Source organism: Papio anubis, chromosome 7 (assembly GCF_008728515.1).
Source record: "Papio anubis isolate 15944 chromosome 7, Panubis1.0, whole genome shotgun sequence".
NCBI lineage: Eukaryota > Metazoa > Chordata > Mammalia > Primates > Cercopithecidae > Papio > Papio anubis.
Genome location: NC_044982.1, coordinates 107,949,934 through 107,966,054, shown reverse-complemented (window position 1 = coordinate 107,966,054; position 16,121 = coordinate 107,949,934). Strand labels below are relative to the sequence as shown.

The 16,121-nt window shown below is 40.9% G+C and overlaps 1 protein-coding gene across 3 annotated transcripts; it reads left to right on the top strand.

Annotated features, from left to right (window-relative positions):
- Positions 1 to 1,328: 1,328 nt before the first annotated feature.
- CFAP161 (cilia and flagella associated protein 161) lies at positions 1,329 to 15,755 on the top strand. Of its 3 annotated transcripts, XM_021940817.2 has the most exons (8): positions 1,329 to 1,480; positions 2,371 to 2,460; positions 2,961 to 3,193; positions 4,493 to 4,577; positions 9,155 to 9,412; positions 10,478 to 10,636; positions 14,621 to 14,694; positions 15,100 to 15,755. In XM_021940817.2, the coding sequence occupies exons 1-8, from the start codon at positions 1,412 to 1,414 to the stop codon at positions 15,293 to 15,295; spliced, it is 1,164 nt and encodes a 387-aa protein (XP_021796509.2). In that variant the 5' UTR covers positions 1,329 to 1,411; the 3' UTR covers positions 15,296 to 15,755. The 3 variants fall into 3 exon arrangements, with proteins under 3 accessions (XP_021796509.2, XP_021796510.2, XP_031524292.1); XM_021940818.2 differs by lacking the exon at positions 9,155 to 9,412; XM_031668432.1 differs by lacking the exons at positions 10,478 to 10,636; positions 14,621 to 14,694; positions 15,100 to 15,755 and adding an exon at positions 10,430 to 10,462.
- The last annotated feature ends 366 nt before the right edge of the window (positions 15,756 to 16,121 follow it).

The window sequence follows — 16,121 nt, the reverse complement described above, 5'->3', positions numbered from 1 at the left end:
CTTTTAGCAGTTTGAATTTAGACTGCTAGCTTCTTTGAGTCTATTTCTGAATTTATCAAATGCAGTTAGTGGTATACTATCTGATCTAACTGCTTTGTCCAGAGTGTCCTTCAGAAGTATTCTCGAATGTGGTGATGTATTGACAAAGCTAGTGGATTCACCAGTATGGGGAATGCACCTATTTTTATTCTACACTTCAGCCTGCCAGTTCAAATCCTTCCCAGTTCAGCTCCAAAGCAGCCCCTCTCCCACCACTCAAAGGCCATCCAATTCCCATTCTCACAGTTCCTCAAGGCAGAAAGGATCCTTCAACTCCATGGCCCTTCATCAGTATATATATATATATTTATTGGAGATGGGGTCTCACTATGTTGCCCTGGCTGGTCTAGAACTCCTGGGCTCCAGTGATTCTCCTGCCTCGGCTTCCGAAAGTGCTGGATTATAGGCTTGAACCACCACGCCAGCCCATCAGCACATCTTTAATTGCACTTTTCACAGTCTTCCTGAAGTAATTAGTTTTCATGAATTATCTTTTTTTTTTTTTAGACTGGGTTTGCTGAAGGGAGCGAAGTCTTCCATTTCAGTCATGTCTTACTAGACCCTAAACACAGGTAAATTACTGAACGCATTCAATCAGCATCAAGCCTCCGGTAGTCCTACGGTAACTAGTATCCCTCCCCTCCCCATAAAATAATATTTTGTTTTAATAATGCTGGCTACAGCAGAGTCTGGTTTTCTTAAGAGTTCATGCAAATCACAGGCTCGTCCTTTCACTTTGAGACCCAGGGAGGGAGGGAGGGAGAATGCTGTCAAGTCTGCAAAAATATGGACAACCTCAGAAACCTATCAACAGAAATATACTAACAGGGCCTTACTTTTAAGGCCTTGAAATTTTTAATTCTCCCTTCTTCTTTCTATGCGATTTTGGTTTCCAAAAGTCTACATTGAACAGGTATTGTTTTATTAGGGCGAAATTGCTGCTGCTGCTGCTGCTGCTGCTGCTGATTACAAACAATAGGCTGCAAGCAAGCTCTGTTTCCATTTAAAAGCTCTTGTTTGCTGCCTCGACAAGCAAGGGGTACTGGATAGCACTTTTCGGTTAGATTCTAATAAAAAGAAAGAAAGTTTTAAATTTCTCTCTCCAAGCACTTTGTCAGCCAGGGTTTTCCCTCTCGCCTGCCCTGCAGTTAAGGAAATCTAAGAGGTGGAAGGTGGGGCGGGCTGGAGGGCCACAGACAGCCGCTGACCCAGACGCCCCCTCTCCCGCCCCGGGGAGAGGCTGCGCGCTGTCACTTATTGGTCAGTAGGGTCCCGGACCTTGACCAATCGCCTCGGGCCGGGTCGTCATGGCGACGGGCCACGCTAACACCTGGTGGCGGAGAGAGGCCCACTTGCTGAACAGCAAGGCGCGATGGCGCAGAACTTGTATGGTCCGGGAGTCCGGATAGGCAACTGGAACGAGGACGTCTACCTGGAGGAGGTACGCAGGGTGTGGCCGGGCGCGGACCCACAGCTCAGGAACTCCCAGACCCTCCTCTAAGTTCAGTCCCCTGCTCTGAGCGCCTCAAGCCTCCTCTCTCATCCAGCATACAGTGAATACCTCTAAAATCCCCGCCCCTCCGCCCTTCCCCCTCACCCAATCTCTAAACTCCCTAGGAGTCTCACCTGCCCAACAAATCCAGGTCTCACTGACCTCTACTCCGAGCACCCTGACTTTTCTTTCTGCGGGTCCCTTGGCCTCCCAAAGTCGGGCACCTTGACTCTTAAGCCCCTGGCCTGTGTCTCCCGCTTAGCCTAGAGTCCCACTAAGTCCCCCGTATTCCTTACAGTCTGACAGCCTCAGGCTGTGGGCCAGGTGAGAACACAGGCTCTAGGCAGAAATAATATCCCTCCCCACTCCAACCCTGCCACACTTGCCCTCTTAAATGACCCTGAGTGTTCCTTTTACTGACATTGTACTCTCTGCCTTATATTCCCCCAAGGTGGTCTTAACAAGGCTCTGAGCCATTCGTGTATGGGTCAGGTTGGGGAGGGGTGGACTTTCTAGTGTCAGTCATCATACAGTCGAGGGAAACCTCAGCAGGGGAGACATGGCCTCCAAATGTCACTCAAGATGGTATCTGGCTGGAGTAATTACTGGTGATGTTTCTTTTTCTTTGTTTTGCCTTTCTCATTTTTCTAAACATTCTATAATGTAGTAAAAATTTAAAGTAATGCTAAAAATGTTCCATCATTCCCATTATGCTCACATTCCTTTTTTTTGTCCTCAAATTTTGAGTTTTCAACTTGGAAGAGCTTCTGACCTAAAAGTTGTTAATACTAACATCTGTATTATTCAGGGCTACTGTTGTTGATTTTCTCTTTAACTAGGAGCTTATGAAAGACTTCTTAGAGAAGAGAGACAAGGGGAAACTTCTCATACAGAGACGTAGAAGACTAAAACAGAATCTTTTGAGACCGGTAACTTTAAATTCAAACATTGTTTTCAAATTCTGTGTGAGTATATGTAAAGAAAAAAATTTCATAACCGAGTTACCATTTGGAAAATAACAGTTTTTAAAAACAAATTTTGCAATGTTTAAATTCTTCTAAGATCTTAGAAACATAAAGGAAGTCTGCCCTAAATCATGTTTACCTGCATTTTACAAATAAAGAAATAAATGAGTTAATATATAAATAAGTAAAATGCCCTTTAGTTGGTAATCGACAACTTTTTCAATGAATGTTGAATTTCTAGAATAATGAGGAAATCCATGTGATTTTCACCAGCTTCATTTGGCTTCATTTGGGATTACTGAGAGCTTTGCCTTGGCAAAGGCAAATGGAAAGGAAGAAGGAACTAAGATTCAAGTGAAATCCTGAATGAAATGGGTACTAGTCTGAGAAGGAAGAAAATTGCCTTGGCCGTGACTGTTGAGGAATTGCATGGCTTATGTAATAAACTACTATTAAAATTGTAGATGCAACTTTCCATGACTGAAGATGGTTATATTCATTACGGTGACAAGGTGATGCTTGTGAATCCTGATGATCCTGACACAGAAGCTGATGTGTTTCTGGGTGGGGACCTGAGCCTGTGTATGACTCCAGATGAAATTCAGTCCCATCTGAGAGATGAATTAGAGGTACCCTGTGGCCTGAGCGCAGTTCAAGCTAAGACCCCAATTGGCAGAAACACTTTTATCATTTTGAGGTAAAGAGACTTTAATTTGCAGTTCATTTTCATCATAAATATGTTTCACTTGCAGCTTAAAGATTCCTGGGTATTGGAGCCGCTGAGTGGAGGGAAAGGTTTTGTGAACATTTTCCGTGATTTTCATCTCGCTTTGCTTACCTTGAGAGTTATTGTCAAGGGAACTTTACAATCCCTTTTTATCTTAGACAGCAGGATAATTGTGTTCAATTCAAAATGCTTAAATCATGAGTATTGGATCCAGGGAATTAAATTCATATTCTGCCTGGAAGCAAAGTGGCTTTTCCCTATAACGTTTTGGAACTCTTTGAGCTCATTTGAGTGTTTTCATTGTTCTTAATATGGCTATGTTATTTTTTACAATAAAAATGTATAGTTTAATACAAGGCGGCACTAGATGGGATTTGCTCTTTTAAAGTTAACTGTCCATTAAAAATGTACTTGAAGAGATTTTGAAAATGAACAATTAAATCCTTAGGGAAGAAATAGATATATGATTACAATGAAAAACTATTACTAATTCATATAACAGCAATGTAAGCATTGCAAGAATATATAGACCCGGACCAGGTGCAGTGGCTCCTGCCTATAATCCCAACACTTTGGGAAGTCAAGGTGGGCAGATCACCTGAGGTCAAGAGTTCGAGACCAGACTGGCCAACATGTCGAAACCCCATCTCTACGAAAAATACAAAAATGAGCTGGGCATGGTGGCAGGCTCCTGTAATTCCAGCTACTTGTGTCAGTGAAGCATGAGAATCACTTGAACCTGGGAGGTGGAGGTTGCAGTGAGCCAAGATTGCACCACCAAACACCAGCCTGGGGGAAAAAAAGAATATATAGACAGTTCTTCAAGTTCTAATTTAGATTTCTTTTGAATACATATGTTAAGACAACTAAAAATGGATCACAACCTCTGTTTCCTGAAGGATTAAGAGGAAACTGTATTAAATGTCTACAAGTGTGTTACCTTGGTTCTCTCTGAAGATGTCAAAGCACTTGACCAGAATTCCTTAGTATACATTAGCAAGACGTGCTTAGTTTACTCTAACCAGAGGCTCACAAAGTGGGGATGCTTTGTGTTCTAGCTATGGTGCAGGGTAGGGAGTAGGGTGCTAGCTGGATTTTGAGACCAAAAGAAAACACCTTTTATTTAATTATTTAATTCAGTTACAGTATGTGAATATAAATTATCGAAAAAACTGATTATAAACAAAATTGCATGCATAAACATAGAGTCATAGAATGATTCCAATACAGAGAGTTTACATTTACATTATATTTATTGTCCGTGGACAGTGTACACAGAGATGCCACTGGTCAAGTCCTTAGATATGGGCAGGACTTTTGCCTGGGGATAACAGGAGGATTTGACAACAAAATGGTGAGTTATCACTTTGCATATCTACTTTGGATCAGTCCTTTCTGTTGCACCAAAATGGGATCATAACTATCTACTCAAGTGGACAGAGAACTCTAGAGACATGGGCTCCATCCCTGACTTCACTATGGTTTCAGCTTGCAGCTTTTCACAGGCAGTTTCGGGCCAAGCTAGTCTTTCCTTTTAACTTCCCAAATTACAAAAACTATACCCTTAAAAGCTAACATGTAAGGGGGGAAAACCATTTCACAATGCAGCTGGCAAAAAGCAAAAGTTTATATCACTTCCACCTGTAAATTAATGATTGAATTCATTAATAGCCATCTGATACCTGTCAAATGTTGCCAATGCTAGCAAGGCATATTATCTGCCAAGTTTTTTATTTAAACTTTTGATGATCAGACTTTTGCCTAGTATGGGAGTAAGGACAATTTGAGTTGCTTAAATTTGCATAAATCAGGGAGCCTTGAGGATTAGGAAGTATAATAGAACCAGATAGATTTGGGTTTGAACTTCAGATGTGTACCTATGGGATGGGAATTGGGGTAAGTTATTTAATGCCTTTTGAGCCTGTTTCTCATCTATAAGATGGTGAGTATTAGTCTACCTTACTACATGCCAGGCAGTGTTGTAAATGCTTCACATATTTTAACTCTCCTAATCCTCCAAACATGCCTTTGAGGTAGGGACTATTTTACCTTTAATTTACTGGTGGAAACACTGAGGCACTAAGAGATTAAGTGATTTCTGACTCAAGTCACTCAGTTAGCAAGTAGCAGAGCTAGTACTATATCACATTTTTTATTGAATTAAAAATTCATTTACTATATAATGTAGCGTTATTAATATTATTATTTTTGATACCACTAAGAAAACACAATGCTGCCTGCTGGGTGCAGTGGCTCATGCCTGTAATCTCAGCACTTTGAGAGACCAAGGCAAGAGGATCACTCGAGGCCAGGAATTGTAGACCAGCCTTGGCAACATAGTGAGACCTCATCTCAACAAAAAATTTTAAAAACATTGGCCAGGTATGGTGGTGAGCTCCTGTGGTCCCAGACACTCATGAGGCTGAGGTGGGGGGATTGCTTAAGCCAGAAGGTAGAAACTGTAGAGTTTGCACCACTGTACTCCAGCCTGGATGACAAAAAGAGACCCTGTGTCAAAACAAGGAGAAGAAGGAGGAGGAGGAGGAAGATGAGGAGGAAGAGGAGGAGGAAGAGGAGGAGGAAGAGGAAGAAAGAGGAAGAGGAAAAAAGAGGAAGAGGAAGAAGAAGAGGAGGAGGAGGAGGAGGAGGAGGAAGAAGAAGAAGAAGAAGAAGAAGAAGAAGAAGAAGAAGAAGAAGAAGAAGAAGAAGAAGAAGAAGAAGAAAGAGACCTGTGGTCAAAGAAGAAGAAGAAAAAGAAGAAGAAGCTAGGGGCCAGGCGAAGAAGAAGAAGAAAAGAGACCCTGTGTCAAGAAGAAAGAAAAGAAGAAGAAGAAGAAGAAGAAGAAGAAGAAGAAGAAGAAGAAGAAGAAGAAGCAGCAGCAGCAGCAGAAGAAGAAACAATGCTACCAATTAAACTTTGACACCCCACAGATGGTAAGTTGCAGCCTGATAAGTATTGACTTATTGAAAAAAGGGAGTAAATTACCATCTCTTAACCAGAGATTAGCACCATTAACATTTTGGCTTATTTTTACTTTCCTATGTATTTTGTTAAAACTTAGATAAATATACAGATAGGTTATTCTTTCTAAAATAGCATTTTTAAAGCTTTTTAAAATGACAAATGCATTTAATGAGAGCATAATATATAATTGTGTGGCAGTATCATTATTTACCTAGCCTTTCTTCTACTTTTGGGCAGTTGGGTTTGGTCCAATATTTCTCTCTTATATGTAAAATTCCAGTGTGCATTTGTGTATAAACGCTTAAAGCTTCCCCTCTCAAACTTCAAGTTAGGAATTCTACATTTAGGATAGATTTTTGGGCAAAGAATTACTAAGTCAAAGAATATGAACACATTTAAAAGTATTGATACATATAAAGAGTTCTTTTTGTAATGGGCTGTACCAATTTGCACTCTCAGCAACAATAGGAATGATCATCTACTGCTTCACTGATTGTATTAAATATCATAATTTAAAACTTTGCTAATTTGACAAGCAAACAAAATGAAGAGAAAAAATGATATGTAAATGTTGTACTACTTGTAATTTCTCCTGTATTTTAAGTTTGTTCTCTTTCCCTTATCTCTTCCTTTCTCTCTTGCTTCTTTTTTCTTTCTCCCTCCCTCTCCTCTCTCCTGCAAATCATTCGTTTTTTGCCTTTGTGTTGATTTGGGTTTATATACCATTGATTACTAAATTTTGTCATATGTGTTGCTAAGATTTCCGTTTGCTGCTTGGCTTTTAAGTTATAGTTGTTCTAATATTATATTTTTGAGTAAAATGTATCAGTGTTTTTCTCTGTAATTCCTTCCATTGCTTTTAAGTTTTAAAGACTGCTTTAGAGATCTGATAAAAATAAAAACTTGAATTAGCTTCTAGATGTTTGCAATTTGACTTTTGCTTACATTTATTATTTAATCAACTTGGGATTTATTTTGATAAAGGGTTTTATGTGAGTATCTCATTTTGTCCCAGATTACTGATCAATTATATCCATTATCTCTTGAATGATTATTCCTTTCTCTACAGATGCATGACATTTCCCTTAGCATACATTAAATTACTGTATATACCACCCTCTCCTTCTGAGCTTTCTATTTGGATCCATTAAGCTCTAGTTGTCTATTTCTTTCTTTCTTTTTTTTTTTTTTTTTTTTTTGAGACAGGATCTCACTCTCTCACTTAGGCTGGAGTAGTGTCACGAACATGGTTCACTGCAGCTTCCACCTCCCAGGCTCAAGCAATTCTCCTGCCTCAGCCTCCCGAGTAGCTGGGACCACAGGTGCACACCATTATACCTGGCTAAGTTTTTAAAATACATGATTTATTTATTTATTTATTTATTTATTTTAGAGACGGAGTTTCGCCATCTCTGCAATAACAGATATTATTGGCCATGGTCTTGAACTCAAGTTCCAGTGATCCTCCTGCCTCCACCTCCCAAAGTGCTGGGATTACAGGCGTGAGCCACTGCACCCAGCCCACTTGTCTATTTTTATTCTAGGACTATAGTGTCTTAATTATTAGAGCTTTATGATAGGGCTCATAGCCCTGTGACCTCAACAGCTCATAGGGCTAGTTGCCTCTCATTACACTTCTTTGTCTGAATTATGTTAGGAATTAGTTTCTCAGTTAAATGTAATGGTTATTTTTTCCAAGTCCCTCTGCCCCTGTGGGGAAAAGATTACTTGGTATTATATTTTGATTGGCATTGTAAAATGAAGTAAATTCACATATTTAGTAACTTTGTCATATTTATTCTTCTGGGATGTCTCTCCATTTATTCTCTCAGCAAAATTTTCTATCACCCAAGTAAGATTTTGTGTTTTCCTTTACATGGATTTGACAACGATTTTGTTAAGGGGTTTTCCTTGGTACCTTGTATTTTCAGATGCTATTGTGGAGAGGTCCTTTTGATAGAGTAAGGATAGAACATTTTATAGAATAAAGGATAATTTATCTTATAAAAATATAAGAAGGCTATTGATTTTTATATTCACCTTTGATGAAATAACTTACTCTTATTAATTCTATAGTTTTTTCAGTTGATTCTTTTATGTTTTCTAGGTAGACAGTCATTTAATCTTCAAATGATGACAATTTTCTCTCTTCTCCAATTCTTATACCCCAAATTTTGGTTTCTTGTCTTTGAATTAGCAAGCCCTTCTGGGCATTCATAGAAGCATTGGTGAAAGAGTGGCCCTTCTGGGTTAGCTCCTGATTTTATTATTGTGTTACTTTAGGTGAACAAAGGAGTTTGTGATGTGAGACAGATATTATTTGCCTTTTTTTTTTTTTTTTTTAAGTTGGAGTCTCACTCTGTCACCTAGGCTGGAGTGCAGTGGTGCAATCTCGGCTCACTGCAGCATCTGCCTCCAGGGTTCAAGCAATTCTCATGCCTCAGCTTCCTGCGTAGCTGGGATTATAGGCGGCTGCTACCACACCTGGCTAAGTTTTCTATTTTTAGTAGAGACAGGGTTTCACCATGTTGGCCAGACTGTCTTGAACTCCTGACCTCAAGTGATCCTCCTGCCTCAGCCTCCCAAAATGCTGGGATTATAGGCATGAGCCACTGTGCCTGACCTTATTTGCCTTTTTAAGTTCTGGTTTTCTTGTTGCTCTGAAAGGCACCAGCATCCAGGGCCAATGGCGAATCTACTTTAGGCTCATCTCCCTTCCCCACCCACGTCCAGCTGATTACCAGGTCTCTTCCTCCATTCCTAGGCACTGTTCTCCCTTCATACTGCACTTTGGCCTGTTTCTTATGCCCAGTGCAGCCCCTCAGCAGCCCAGGTCCCACTGTTTTGCCCTTTTAGTCTATCCTGACTTCAGACCATACTAGACAGGGTGCTGCCAGGTTGACCTTTTTTTTTAAAATTTAAATTTAAATTTTTAAAATTTATTATTATTATTTTTCATTTTTCAGGTTGATCTTTTACAAGCACAGGTCTGGTCACCGCCCATCCTCACTGGAGTCAGCAGTGGCTCCCCATTGCCAAATTCTGGCTGTTTGCTGTGGCATCTGGGGCCCTCTATAATACATCCTCACCCTCTCTGTGCTCACCGGCTCTGGCTTTCCAGCTTCCTCCTCAGAGCCTCTTTTGATCCCCCAGGAAAGTACTATACTCCTACCTCTGCCTCCCCCAGCTCATTGCAAATCTGCTGGACCTCCCTAACCAGAAAGGTACATGCAGGTGCTTCCCATTTCTGTGCTCAATCACCTCTTCTGCTAGGTGGAGAACCTATGAGGATAGTAACTCACCTCTGCCTTGCCCACAGTGCCTTACAGCACAGCCTTGCATGGGAAAGGTGCTTATTGGAAACCCATCAAAATATGCAGAAACTACTGCCACATTCAGGGTGGGGCTTAACCAGTGAAGAACTAGCAAAGAACTAAGATTTTGGACTTTTCAGCAGGATGGGGGTAGTTTCTTGGCAAGTTACAGGCAGCCAGATAGCCAACATAAATTTCCAGCATGGACATCAATTCCAGAGGGGTGTGGGTCACCTTGGAGGCTCACAAATGAATATCAGCTGTGAGGATATTGATTTGAAGAATAATTCATTTCATGTGATGAGTTTAATGCACCATCATTTATATTAAATAAAATATTAGTTCATGGCTGGGCATGGTCGTTCACACCTATAAACCGAGCACTTTGGGAGGCCAAGGTAGGAGGATTGCTTGAGACCAAGAGTTCAAGACCAGCTCGGGAAACAGTGGGATCCTATCTCTACAAAAAATAAAAAAATTAGCTTGGCATAGCGATGTGCACCTGCAGTCCCAGCTACTCGGGAGGCTGAGGTGGGAGGATTGCTTGAGCCCAGGAGTTGGAGGCTGCAGTGAACCGTGATTGCCACTGTGCTCCCACCTGGGCAACAGAATGAGACCCTGTCTCAAAACAAAAACAAAACAAAACAAAACAAAAAACCCCATTGATCCAGTTCCTATATGCTGAAGGGTTACAGGGGACAGGGAGTAGGAAGGAGAGAGGAAGATTGAGTTTGGTATTCAGAGGAAGGAAAAGTAGTTGGAGATGTGAGTGCGTGTATGTGTGTGTCTTGGTCTCAGCATGCCAGATGGCGTACCTAAGGTAGAGGAAAATTGTGCTTTCTCATACAATCAGTAAGAACACAGTTTTTGAGAATTGCTTTGAATGTGCTTGCCATCCAGTCAGTCAATTGCTTCTTTATTCCCCAGCTTTTTACAGAGCTCTGATGTAGAGCATCTGCTTGCTGTCATTTTCAGTTGTATTTATCAAGTGACCACAGGACCCTCCTGAAATCGTCTAAGAGGTCTTGGCTCCAGGAAGTGTACCTAACAGATGAGGTCTCCCATATGAACTGCTGGCAGGCTGCCTTCCCTGACCCCCAGTTACGCCTGGAATATGAAGGCTTCCCCGTCCCGGTGAGTGCAGCATCGGGAAGACGTGGGTGCCTATGCTATGAAATGAATGCAATTTATTCCTGTCTATAAAACACAGACTTATAGCTCAAATACCTCAAATGCCTTATGACTTTCTCTCTCTTTTCTGTCTTTTTTATTTTCCATGCATAACACACAGACTTACAGCTCAAATGCCTTATGACTTTCTCTCTCTTTTCCATTTATTACACAAGTTTGGAAGGCACCAATTTACCCCATGGCAGCATCCTGCATTAGAGTTTCTCAGCTCTGGCTGCACATGAGAATCACTTCAGGAGCTAAAAAGCTCAGGCCCTGCCCCTGATATCAGGTTAAGAACCACTGATGTGCGACTGTAAGGGTTGTGACACTGCTTCCTTTGCACTGTTTTCACTAAGGCCTCTGGTAAGTCCTAATTTTTAAGGAGTTTGAGGCCAGGTGTGGTGGATCACACCTGCAATCCCAGCACTTTGGGAGGCTAAGGCAGGCGGATCTCTTGAGGCTAGGAGTTCAAGACCAGCCTGGGCAACATGGCGAAACCCCTGTCTCTACAAAAAATACAAAAATTAGTCAGATGTGGTGGCACACACCTGTAATCAAAGCTACTCAGGTGCCTAAGGCATAAGAATCTCTTGAACCCAGGAGGCGGAGGTTGCAGTGAGCCAAGATTGCACCATTGCACTCTAGCCTGGGTGACAAGGTGAGACTCTGTCTTAAAATAAATGAACAAATGAATAAATGAATAAATATTAGCCAGGTATAGTGGTGAGCGCCTGTAGTCCCAGCTACTTGAGAGGCTGAGGTGGGAGGATTACCCGAACCTGGGAGGTTGAGGCTGCTGTGAGCCCTGATTGTGCCACTGGACTCCACTCTGATCAACAGTGAGACCTTGTCTCAAAAAAAAAAAAAAAAAAAAAAAATGGAGTTTGGAGAAGCCAAGGAGACAGCAGGGTAGCCACACAATCAATGCAGTGGTCCTGCAGGACAGCATCATTCTCATTGTCACTGTGCGACATTTTCTCCGGATGCTGGGACCCATGGGACTGGAACCTGAAGCATGGTCCTGATGAGAAGGTCAGGGGGTCTTGTGGGCACAGAGTAGGCCTCCCTATTTCAAGGGCCAGAGGCTTTCCTGCTCATGAGGCATCCAGCAAACAGAATGAAGATGTGTTGGCAGCCACTGCGTTGAGTATGGAATTAGTAGCAAGCATGGCCAGGGTTTGCTTGCTACCGACCAGGAAGTGGCCGTGGTTGCAGGCCACTGAGTCCATCTGACGCAGCATGCCTGTCCCTCACCTCTGCCAAGTGGACCCTGACTTCACAAAGTTCTTTCTCCAAGCATGGAGGACATATATATTATCTACAATGAAACAGGCTTTACAAATTTTTCTCTTTAGCTGTCCTTTGCTAAGCTTTGCTCTTCTGAGAATTACCTTCTAGTTCCACAATTTAAACTGTCAGTGCTTCAGTTTCCCTATCTAAATTTGTGGTGTTAATAGTACCTACCTTCTGAGGTTTTGTGAAGACTAAATGGTTAGTACATTTAGAGTGTTAATTCGAAAAGTGCCTGGCTCATAGAAGACACTCACAAGTGTTTCTTGTTGTCATGACTGTTGTTATGTTGTTATTGCTGCCAGTTTTTTTAGAGGTTAAGGGAGCAGTCAGTGTTCCAGGCACCAGGAGTTCTTTTCTCCATTACTGATTCACCTTATGACTTGAGGAAAGTCTCCCCAAGCCTCACTGAGACATGGTTACACATCTGCAAATGGGAAACCCAAACCTGTCTGAGCTACTTTGCACATGTCAAGGATCTCTGGCTAGAAAGACCACCAGCAACAACTGTGTTTTAACAGGTTAGGTGGATTACTTATTGCAGTGAGGGAGAACACACACCCTGGGGAAGCATGTAAGAGGGTGTTAGGATGCTTATAGAATTTGGGCTTTGGTTGGATGGTGTTAGAGAGAATCCCAAGAAGTAAGGCTTCGCTCCGGACTGGATGCTATAAGGAAGTCGGGGTAATTCTATGATTATTTATTGCAATAAATCTTATCTCTAGGGAGGGCCAGACTAGAGTGAGGACAAAGCTGTCATTAGTAAAGAAGCAGCAGTCAGTCGCTCATATTAGCTGGGAGAGGCTGGTATTTGGTATTTAGTGGCTTAGCCAATGTTTGTGTTTTATGTGTGTTCAGATATGATTATAGAGTGCTCTTGTTTTTGTTTTGACCCCTCATGATCACAGAGTGGCCTTGTCTGATGTGGACATTCTGTGAAGTTGATTCTGTTTCCAGGAGAACACTAAGGCCTACTTGTGAGTGCCAGGCCAACCCCTGGATGGCAGGGCTGCTTTTTCTTTCTTACACAGCTTTTAGCTTACATGAGTCAGGATTTTGAAATAGTATATATTTTTCCTGATTATAAACATATGTTCACTTATGAAAAGTCAGGAAAGCACAAAAATAATATGAAAATTACCAGTAGTTCCACTTCCAGAGAAAGCCATTGCTTATCATTTCTTTTTACAAGATAGGACATCATGAAGATACTTCTTTTTTTCCATTGAATAACACCATTGACCATATCTTGTGTGGCAAAGATCTTCTCCAGTATAACTTTGAGTGATGATTTCATCATACAGATATCTACAATAATATATTTCATCCATCCATTATGGTTTGGCATCTACATTTTTCTGTGTCTGTATAAATATATGTACAGTCAAGTGTCACTCAACGATGGGAATAAGTTCTGAAAAATGCATCATTAGGCAATCGTGGTCACCTGACAATGATTTTGTCATTGTGTGGACATTGTGAAGGGAAAATCAATCTTGGGACCTAAACTCACTACGTCAAAGCAAAAGTCAAGCTGGGAATGGGGTCACACAAACCTGCCTCCCATTTTGCTCTTAAATAGGATAGCTAAATACACACACACACACACACACACAATATATATACATATATATAATATATATACATATATATATTTTAAAGCTACATACATCCCTCACAATTTGCCCAGTAGGAAATTCCTCGTGGGTCCCCAGATCTTTACCTTAAAACAGTTATGTGGAATGTTACCCATTTACAATGTAAAGCAATAGCTTCTCTTCACAGTATGGGACAAAGGACAGAATTAAAAGGCATCCTTCTGCTCACCTGAGACAAAGGCATGTATGAATGCTCCCTCTGCCCTATGTTTATTTCATCTTATGTAAAAATGCAGATTCACTGAGCCCAAGAGGAATGCATAAGTAACTATTCCTCTACCCCCCTCTCACATGTAAAATGTGTATTCGGAGAACACTGACAGAAAACTCAAAAGAACGCAACTGCTTGCCTCTTTTATTTACCCTTCTTGTTGTTGTTGTTGTTGTTTTTTCCTTTCTTCCTCTTCCCCCCAGTACCCGCTCTTTTCACTTTAAATATTGAGGTCCACAGACCCTCTTTGGGAAAAAACATGGACCACCAAGTTTTCCTGTTGTTCTGTGTTCTTTTTGGTGGGCGTGTCCTTGACCTTGGCAAATAAACCTCTTAAAATAATTGAGACTCGCCTCAATAATTTTCTTTGATTTACACATCGTAAATATACTTACAGAAACCTAGATGGCATAGCCTAGTATACACCAAAGCTACATGGGATAGCTTCGTGTTCCTAGGCTACAAACCTGTACCCCATGTTACTGTACTGAATACTGTAGGTAACTAACACAATGGTAAGTATTTGTGCATCTAAACACAGAAAAGGTACAGTAAAAATAAGGTCTTATGGTCGTACATGTGGTCGCATAGGTGGTCCTTTGCTAACTGAAATGTCATGAAGTGGCACATGACTGTGAATATATGTAATTTTTTCCTGTGAATATATATAATTTATATAATTGAATAATGTATAGTGTAATTTCAAATTTTTTGCTTCCCTAAAAGCAAAAGCAAAAAAAAAAAAAAAATTAGAATGCTAATAACACATTTTCTTTATTTGTTAAGGCAAATGCTAAAATTCTCATCAATCACTGTCACACAAATCGGGGACTGGCAGCCCACCGGCATCTTTTCTTAAGGTATTGTATTTCAGGGCACAACAAAATGCTGTGATTGGGGCTGGGGGCCGTGAATATAAGCAAAGAAGCTCAATTGACAGTATATGGCTGCACATACAAAAAATGTCCTTTGCTGATGAAATACTGCCACATAGAACTTCGATGGTGTGAAAAATTATATTAGAGCCCCTTCTTTTATACAAGTTCTTGCCCTACAAGAGGATTTTAGTTCTAATGGGGTCCCACTGGCCTAATCCTTGCCTAAATAGGGTGCAACCTCCCTGCAAACATATCCCATTTTAGAGTTCCCTAGGGCTTTATCCAGCAATCCACTTCTTAAGGTACTTTTGAGATTAAATTATTAATAACAGCTTATTGAGAGTTGTTATTCAGTTTCAAACCACAATTGATTCTCTCTTGCTACAGCACCTATTTTGGAAAGGAGGCTGAGGTTGTAGCTCACACATACCTGGATTCACACAGAGTTGAAAAACCAAGGAACCACTGGATGTTGGTTACTGGGAATCCCAGGGATGCCTCTTCCACCATGTTGGATCTGCCCGAACCGCCCGCAGAGGACACTCGAGCCATGGAGCAGGCCATGGGCCTTGACACGCAGTAACGCGCCAAGCACGTGCACGTTTTCCCTGGTCCCGCTCTCATCAATGTAGCTTTAAAAGAAATTAACAAACTTGGTCATGCCTCAAGCTATTTTTGAATCAGATGTGGAACTCTCTGAGCACTATATTAAAACAAAGATTACATTAAGATTATTGAATTTGTGGTGACAGTCTAGGGCTGAAAAAAACAGCTCTGGAGAATAAATAGTATTGAAAAGTAACAAACAATGGCCCTTTGTTGACAAACAAATTCTGAAGAACTCAGCTTCCTCTACTTATATCCTTCATTGTCTACAAGGACAATGCATTACTTTTCAAAGTTATGTCTATGTAATTAAGCTGTTGGAACTATACTGAATTTTTAGTACCACATTTTCCCTCTTAAATGTACTAAAACACAAAAAACTGACAGCTGTGAGCTGTGGCCTTACCTTGGAATTAAACATTTATATCTTTGTAAAACATCCTATTTTTGTTTCTACCTTTGGCTTTCGAGGTCAGGACCTCTACCTGATCAGTAACCTATTATTTTGTAACGATTTTTAAACTACAAAATCTCTGCCTTGTCTTTGAAACTGGCACATTAGTTGTGACACCCATGTGATTAGATAATTCCTGACAAAGTAAATGTATGTCCTTCCATTTATTTGTTCATCTGTTCATTCTTCATTGAGTACCTGTGATGTGTAGGGTATTATAAAGGGATATAGAGTTTCCAAGTCTTGTGGATACAGATAAACTATTAGGCTGGTTCACAAATATGTATACTGAGAGGTAGAATGTGGGATGTAAATGTGTTTTAAATAGATGCAGTTTCAGTCAATGCAG

Bases quoted from the DNA above. Each gene is read 5' to 3' on its own strand.
- CFAP161 (XM_021940817.2), top strand. From the start codon at position 1,412: ATGGCGCAGAACTTGTATGGTCCGGGAGTCCGGATAGGCAACTGGAAC. The intron at 3,194-4,492 runs GTAAAGAGACTT...GTCCGTGGACAG, and splicing joins AACACTTTTATCATTTTGAG to TGTACACAGAGATGCCACTG. The intron at 4,578-9,154 runs GTGAGTTATCAC...TTCATTTTTCAG, and splicing joins GAGGATTTGACAACAAAATG to GTTGATCTTTTACAAGCACA.